General features: G+C 42.8%; 2 protein-coding genes across 3 annotated transcripts in view; both read left to right on the forward strand.

The window, feature by feature from the left end:
- si:ch73-138n13.1 (calponin homology domain-containing protein DDB_G0272472) overlaps positions 1-3,610 on the forward strand; it is a 29,298-nt gene extending 25,688 nt beyond the window's left edge. The window contains exons 8-13 of the mRNA XM_034871326.1: positions 1,565-1,730; positions 1,896-2,058; positions 2,623-2,756; positions 2,962-3,101; positions 3,215-3,302; positions 3,417-3,610. Of these exons, the coding sequence (XP_034727217.1) occupies positions 1,565-1,730; positions 1,896-2,058; positions 2,623-2,756; positions 2,962-3,101; positions 3,215-3,290 (679 nt within the window). The 3' untranslated portion in view covers positions 3,291-3,302; positions 3,417-3,610. The remainder of the gene's footprint in view (positions 1-1,564; positions 1,731-1,895; positions 2,059-2,622; positions 2,757-2,961; positions 3,102-3,214; positions 3,303-3,416) is intronic.
- Positions 3,611-5,579: 1,969 nt separating this feature from the next.
- LOC117944521 (beta-crystallin B3-like) lies at positions 5,580-8,080 on the forward strand. 2 transcript variants are annotated; one of them, XM_034871387.1, is made up of 6 exons: positions 5,580-5,787; positions 6,050-6,147; positions 6,448-6,566; positions 6,665-6,797; positions 6,980-7,122; positions 7,298-8,080. In XM_034871387.1, the coding sequence occupies exons 1-6, from the start codon at positions 5,751-5,753 to the stop codon at positions 7,545-7,547; spliced, it is 780 nt and encodes a 259-aa protein (XP_034727278.1). In that variant the 5' UTR covers positions 5,580-5,750; the 3' UTR covers positions 7,548-8,080. The 2 variants fall into 2 exon arrangements, with proteins under 2 accessions (XP_034727278.1, XP_034727279.1); XM_034871388.1 differs by having other exon boundaries at positions 5,585-5,697.
- Positions 8,081-8,346: the final 266 nt, after the last annotated feature.

The following is an 8,346-nucleotide window of genomic DNA, read 5'->3' on the forward strand; positions in this document are numbered from 1 at the left end:
CCCCCCCCCCCCCCCCCCCCCCCAGCACACCACAGTGTAGAAAAGGACACTGGGGACCACAGACTGTCAAAACATCCACAGCAGTTTTCAGCAGACCGCAGTCTCCTCAGGAAGTACAGCCTGCTCTGTGTCTTCCTGTACAGGTGGTATTAAAGGTCCCATGGCATGAAAATGTCATGCCATGAGGTTTTTTAACATTAATATGAGTTCCCCCAGCCTGCCTATGGTCGCCCAGTGGTTAGAAATGGCGATAGGTGTAAACCGAGCCCTGGATATCCAGCTCTGCCTTAAAAAATGAAAGCTCAGATGGGCCGATCTGGAATATTGCTCCTTATGTCACACGGAGAAAGGTTACCTCCCCATTCTGTGCTTTGCCCACCCAGAGAATTTGGCCCACCCATGAGAAAGAGACATCATGGCTTTCAACTGAGTGAAAAAGTGAAAGTGGGAGTTGGTCAAGGCCATACCCCCAGGAAATCTCATTGTGGGACTGGCTTTAGGGGCTGTAATTCTGCACTATTGCTGAATTTTAAGAAAGAGACTTCAGACATGGTATTAGGGGACACAATGTCATGGGACCTTTAATAGTAGATTGAGGTTAATTCAACAAAACTGGCTCATAAAAACATACATAACTTCCAAAACACTCCACAAGTTTAACCCTGACATTCTGGACACTTGTATGACAAAGAAAGGAACTTTGTTTCATTGCATCTGGAACTTTTTGAACTTCTTAAACTGATATTCAAGAATTTTGGAATTGCATAATTGAGATCATTTCCCACTTATCCCGGAGGCATTATCCCTTAGGACTTATAAAAACAAACTGGTCAACCTCTGCTAACTACACACAAAATGTCTTATTGCTAGACAGTGGAAAAGTGTTTGTTGTCCATCTGTGACCCTATGGCACCCTATATCTTCTGCCTGATGGCAGTACCTCATACACTTGAAAGAGTGGATGTAGGCCTTCACCACAAATTGCTTGTCCTTTCCTCGCCACCCTGGATTTGCAGATTGTGATAATTGAAAACACCACGGTTATTTTATCTTTTAATAATTCAAAAAAATCCCCCAGGAAAAAAGACTAAAAATCCAACCTTGAATGAATCTGTACCACAGCAAGCCATTGTTGTAGCAGGATAAATAATCATTTATATTTTTGTAGCTACGGGGCTAGTGTTGATCATGATAAGAATTTAAAACAACTCCAGCTCTACACTACCCTGTATCACAGAGTGCTCATCTGTGTCACTTATGTGTCAGTCACTAAACTCCTGTGATCAGAAAATAATATCACAACATTAACCAAACACCAATGAGAATGGAAAATCATTCTATTCAAATTTGTAAAATAAAAAAGTTCAATTGTAGTCTACTATGTACATTTATATGAATTGCTTGTGTTTAGACTTGCAGTTTGTTTAATAGGTGCGTCAGCTAAATCGTAGTCAACAAAAGGAAAGATATGACTCACACTCTAACTCTGATTGCAAGTGAGGTTATAGCAACCACACAGCTGTTTTCAGAGTGGTTTCCTTACACCCCCAACACTTTCTTTCAGCCTCACTCCTGCCACTCCCACTTCCGAAAGCAATCTCAGCCCTTCACCAAGAAAGCCCACGCCCCCACACACGCCAGGTGATCACTCCTCACAGTTTGATACTGACGTTCTGGACAGTCTCCCTCCCTCGTCACCGTTTGAGAGCCAGCAACTCCCTTTCCCCGAGGTAAGTGTTATCAGAGTTAACCACGTCTCACTTCTTTTGATAGCACATAATTAGATGTTTGCATGTTCTAGCAACAAATGTGTGTTGCGACTGCATCGACAACCTTGCTTATACCAATATGATTACATGTTGGCTGATGTATTTCTCTGGTGTCTGGATGTCCAGACTCCAACCACTCTGTTAGACACCAGCGCTCTTCGCTCCAGGGCCCATCTGGTGAAGAAACGAGCCCCGCGCACACGGCCGTCCAGGGCTGCTCGTCAGACCGCGGCGCTGTCCGAGGGAGAGGGAGGAACCACGGAGGACTGGCTTTACAGAGACTCCACAGGTTAGCATCAAAGAGCCGCTAACATCTCGATTGGTTCTATTCCATCAGATGAGCTCCTTCGTTAGTATACACTAAACGGGTGAATGTGAAAAGAACTCAGAAGTTTAATTGTGCACTTTTAATCTGTGAGAAATGGGAGGACAAAATATCAAACTGTACCCGCTACAGTTAGGAAACAAAAAAAAGTGATCTATGTAGTCTCCTTCGGATCTGCAACAGGGAATTCACACATTCATATTCTGCCGTATTAATCATTGAAACTCCATCTTCTCATGCTTCAGTCAAGCAGATCTACATCGCTAATTGTACAAAATGCAGCCGCCAGACTATTAACCAGAACAAGTTGTCAGTCTTGTATCACACAAATCTTTGCATCCTACCATTGCTTCTTGTGAAATTCCAAAAACAATACAAAATCCTGTTGATTACCTACAAAGCATTACATGTTATTTAAAAGTTCCATATAAATAAAGTTTCACTTACTTGACCCCATCTCATAACTCTTTTTAAAGATCAGTACTGTATAATCACATGTGACAATAAAACGTGTTCTCCCTGTGACAGAGGCGAAGGCTGAAATTAAGGACGAAGACTCTGACTCTGAGGAACGGGTCAGAGGAGCTGACGCCAGCCCAGCTGTTTACTCTCAGCCACAGAGGATCGCCATGTTCCCTGGGATGGACCCTTCAGCTTTAAAGGTGAGCCTCACTGAATTTTTCATGATATATTCACCAAATGTGCATGTTATCCAGTTTTGTCTAAAGCTTCGTATCAGTTTCTGCTTAATGTAGTATGTTAATGTATTTATAAAGACTAATTCTTGTTTTGCCCTCTTGTCATGTATGGTATTCATGCAGTGAAGTGTGATTTAAGTTCTTAAATGTGTCCCATTCCTGTTGTCAGGCCCAGCTGAAGAAGAGGAGCGACTCAGACAATCACATCAATGGGCCTACTCCTCCTTCCCAGCTTTCTCGCTCTCCCAAGTCCCCCTTTCTTCCCAGGGCAGCGCGTGTACTGCCTCCACCTGGCGGGAAAGAGAACGGGTAAGCTCCACTAGTTCATGAGAATTTTTCTTCTGTGAGACACGAACTTGTTGGTGCATTGTTGAGCTCTTTGTCCCTGCATTCACTCTGCAATGTGTGTCTTATCTGTGTAGTGAGGAGGACTCACCCCAGTGGTTAAAAGAGCTCAAGTCCAAGAAGCGCTTGAGTCAGTATGAAAATGACAGCTAGGAAATGAATGAGGTGAGCTGATTTTGGAAAGTTCTCTTCATCTCAAACTGTGTTTATTTTACAACAAAAAAGACAACACAATTATTTCATTTGTGACCCCTGTTATCCTATCACGCTCCCTTCTAGGTTGCCTTAACAGAAGAATCTATACGAAACAGAAGCCTTAACGTTCGACCCAGAGAGTAGGAGAGGTGAATCTACAGCTGCTGATGTTTTTTTATTTTTATTTCTTAATTTTGTTTGTTCTCTTCCCACCCGGGTTGATTAATGTGCATGGTGCCTTTTTATGGAGGGTCTCCGTCTTATGGGAAAAAAAGAAAGGCAAGCTAGGAGAAAAAGAACATCAGGCTGCTCTGCTTTATCCATTTCATGCTTGAACCTCTTCTGCACCAGGAGGCCCTTCACATGAACACTTTAATAGGGACCAGGAGAAGTTGAAAGAAAAGGCGATTAATGGCGACTATTTCCTGTCACGCTGCATTTCAGGAAATGGTTAACATGTGGGTGCTTCATCACACGCCGGGGGACAATCCAGCCAATCTTCCTCTTCCAGATGTTTGTGTTACGTTTTCTTCTCTCAACTCATATGTACAAGTTGGCCTTGTCTGAGTCTGACATATATGTGTCCTCAGTCAGTGGAGGTTGTTGACGGTAGTCACACAAGCATTGACATAGGATAACCTATCATACACTACTGATTGTCCTTCTTGAGACATAAAGAACAAATCCCTTCTGAGTTGATTGACAGCGAGAGTGTATATCATGTTAATAACTGTAATCAGGAGATGTTATATTTGTATTATCATTGATTTAACAGAGACAGAGAGCTAGTTTTTAAAACATTAAGATGCATCACTACAATAGACTTTGTCACACTCCACAACCCTAACAGTGTCACAGTCGCTGCATACTGTACATATGTTTTTGTCTAAATATATTTTTGTCTTTGTGGAAGGACGGGGGACTTTTGGCCAAGTGACTTTGCATCTGTCAATCATGCACACTCCTTATCAGCACAAATACACTCTTCAATCATATGTATATATATATGTATATATATAAAAACCATTAATCAGCCGGTCTTCCCTCCTTTGACAGATTGAAGAATTGTGGCTGTACACATTCATTATAAGCCATACTTTCACCTTGAAGCCTTCACACACTCCTCAATCATGTTTTGACAGTGTTTTTTTTTAAATTTCCAACGAATGTGCAATTTCCTTCGATTTTGCCCCCAATTTATGTGCATGCACAATCTTTGCTGTCGTTGCTCAAATTGACTGGCTCTGGGTGTCAGGGTGTTGGCTACCGCTACTAGTGATGATTTGTCCACTACGTTGTTTAAATTACTCTACAATCTATAAGCATTTGCACCTGCTTTTCAACTTGAACTGTAATCTTTCTCTCTCACACTGCGCTTCTATAAAGCACTTTGTCACTTGATGCACTACAGCACTGACCGCTGCCCCCTCTTTTGTTTGCCATGTCTTGTGCAATGCAAGTGAATGTGTTGACGGAGTTTTCGGAGTGATTGTCCCTGGTTTCTATGTACATGACGTTTTTACTTTGTCATCAAATGTAATGTTTTTTTTTATGTCCTTATTTGTCCTTTTTTATTTGAAAGTAAAGATGTATATTGCACTGTGTTGTTCTGGCCAGTGTCCTAAAGTGAGTACATTCTTAATAAAATTTACTTGACTTGAGCTACACATCTCTGTCTAGTGTTCTCTGGCTAAGTTTAACCCTGTGGTCATTTAAAAAAAAACTGCATTTGCTTAATTTCTCTGGGTATTTCTGTGATTGAGGAGTGTTGTGTGCACTTTTTACAACCTTAATCAAGCTTTAAAGTCAATTGAAACTACTTTAATCAAATCACTTACTGAGCCTTATTTAGTCGAGCAAGGCCCGAATAAAATTGAAGCTTAAGTTTGATAAGGCTCTAAGATGCAGGTGCTGCAGATTGGCTTCCCAATCAGACATGTGAATGGAACTATTTGAGCTTGCTGATCAATACTAACCCAAATATGTGAGAAAAGTGTGAGGAAGTTTAGTGTGGTTGAGACTGGGTGTAGTCCCAGAGTGTACACGTCTGTGTGTGTTTGTGCTGAGCGGGGCTGTTTGCTGAATCCTCTTGGCTCTCTCTGCGTGTGCCCGCACACTGCTCACTGGCAGCCAGACGGACAGGCAGGGCAGCGCGTGCCAACACAGCTGCCTATTGAGAGGCAGCGTTACGGACACAATGTGAGCGACAGACTTGCTGTATCAACAGCTCCCCCTTTTCTGCTGTTGTGGCCAGAAATAAACCATAAATACCCCCCTGTCCCTGTCCTCTAATGGCTCAACCCCACCAAACACCAAGTGGCACAGAAAAAGAGGGAAACTACCACATCCTAGCAAGCATACCCAGGTAAAAAAAAAAAAACTCACTCTGGACACAGCCGGTGTAATAAGTCCAATGCAATGGAGTTAGATGGTGCTGCATCAATTGGAGAGACAGGTTTGGATGATTTTGGTATCATCGATTGTCATGGAACCTACTTGATATCTTTTCTGTCTTATTCAATATATATAATAGAATCTTCTGTAAATTATTGCTACTTTTTTTTGGGCCAAAAATGATTACAACCCTCCTATTGGAGGGTGAGTTATAAATTGCACTTGTGACATTGAGCTTTCTGTATGCGTGCGTGCGTGCATGCCCTGGAACATGCATGTATGATGGATGGTGCTTTGCCTGTGCGTTTGCTGCTGGCCAAAAGTGGAGGAGCAGTGGATCAGGAGGATGTCGGAGCTGCAGAGTGCCCCGGAGCAGCTGGCTGCAGGGAAGAGCCAGGGTGGAGCTGGAGCCACTTATAAGGTACTGGAACAACCTGGTTTGATGAGGGAAAGGATTGCACGCCTGGAGTGGTTTAGTGCAACCACGAGTCCAACTATTGGTCAAAAATCTGTATCAGACATCTGAATATTGCAAGTAATTTTACAGTATTTTGGGAGTGTTCTTCGGAGTAATATGTCTTCTTTAAGAACAATATGAGCCACTTTTATGAAAGCATTTATCCAAACCACACCCAATGGGGACTGAGGTGAATCTGATTCCTCTTTGTATTGTTGCCATGCTGCTGAAAATCCATCTTCATGGTCCCCCTCTGTGATCCAGGTGTTGCTGTTTGAGTTTGAGAACTTCCAGGGCAGCAAGGCAGAGTTTTCATCAGATTGTAAAGATGTGACAGAAAAAGGACTGGAGAAGGTTGGATCTGTCATAGTAGAGTCAGGACCGTAAGTAATGCTCAATGTTTAATTAATGTCTAAAGAACATAAGAAAATGTTTAATATGGTGTCTGGTAAACTAAAACTCTTCTTCCTTTTCCGCTCAGCTGGGCAGGTTATGATCGGCATGGCTTCACAGGGGAGCAGTTTATTCTGGAGAAGGGCGAGTATCCACGCTGGGACACCTGGACCAACAGTCAGAACAGCTACTCCCTCTTGTCTTTAAGGCCACTCAAAGTGGTAGGTGACGAGTCTCAATACGAAACTGACAATGCACCCATAAAGCTCCAGAAATGAGCAGGGTTTTAAATATGAGCTACCCACACATAACTTTCCTACACACTATACATCATTGTTTACCTAGTCAACATCTACTGGAGACATCTAAAGAATGTATCCATGCGTCTATTTCTCCTCTATAGGACAGTGCCGAACACAAGCTACATCTGTATGAGAACCCTGGATTTACCGGTAGAAAGATGGAGATTGTTGATGATGACGTGCCCAGTTTGTGGGGCCACGGTTTTCAGGATCGTGTGGCAAGTGTTAAGGCTCTCAACGGAACGTAAGACCCTCCCTACATTCCCCTTTCATCCCTATGTCGGTTTCTTTCTAGTGTGAACCTTGTTTTTCTATTTTACCTGCCCCATCTGCCCTACCTTACTCAAAGAACTATGTATTGTCTAACAGTGTTGTGAGGTTATTGTGAGACATGCATCACGTTTTTTTATTCCTTCCAGATGGGTCGGCTACATGTATCCAGGCTACAGGGGGCGCCAGTTTATCTTTGAGAGAGGAGATTTCAAGCACTGGAACGACTGGGAGGCCCCTGCACCTCAGATCCAGTCTGTCCGACGTGTGCGGGACATGCAGTGGCACAAGCGAGGCTGTTTCACTGTCCCCGACCCAGCTCCGGCTCCCGGCCCAGGACCCGAACCCGACCCCGCCCCAGCACCTCCTGCCCCTCCTGCCACAGCTGGAGCCAGCTGAGCAGGATCCTCACACACCTCCCGCCCCCTTCCCACAGCCTCACCCCACACTGCCGACAGTGCTTGCCCTCTGCCTTAACCTGACCATGGCAAACGTTGCTTGTGCCCAAAGAAGAGTGCCATGTATACGTTTCAGTGGCGAATAAAAGTTTTTTGACCTGGAGTTGGCCCTTTTTGTCGGTGATGTCATAAGTCAAGGTGTAAAAAAAAAAATGGCTTTAACTGAAATAGTAAATATTTGGAAAAACAACTATCAGAGATGTAAAACTGACATTTATGTGGAAATAATGTAGCCTACATTTGGCAGGTTTTTTTCCTCAAGATAAACTGCAGATGTCTTTCGAATTAAATTCATTTTCAAGTCATGTTTTGCCACTTTTGCTGCCTGTGTTTTCCCATTTTAGTCAGACAGCTGAAAACCTCAACCAGCTTTAGGAGCACATATAGTGAATATGTGGATATGCATCTGCTTAACAGCAATGGAAGTGATGTCATACTTTATGTATGCTTGCTATTAAAACAGAGTGCACTGCATTCCCTTCCATTGTCGTCACTGTGCATTTGATGGTTGATGATCCTCGTGATGCACAGTCACCAAGTAAACACTGGCAACTGATAACATCTATATAACTAAAGTTGATTATGATTGTAGTTTGGATAAGTTAAATATTAGTCTTCTGATAATAATGAGCTCAGATCTGTGTTGCACAACCCAAATAGATTCCATCTGCAGACATGATTACTTTTTATGATTTTTATTATGAAGAAGATATTGATGTAATAGTCCAAAATATACATAA

The sequence above is a fragment of the Etheostoma cragini genome, chromosome 5 (assembly GCF_013103735.1).
Source record: "Etheostoma cragini isolate CJK2018 chromosome 5, CSU_Ecrag_1.0, whole genome shotgun sequence".
Lineage (NCBI taxonomy): Eukaryota > Metazoa > Chordata > Actinopteri > Perciformes > Percidae > Etheostoma > Etheostoma cragini.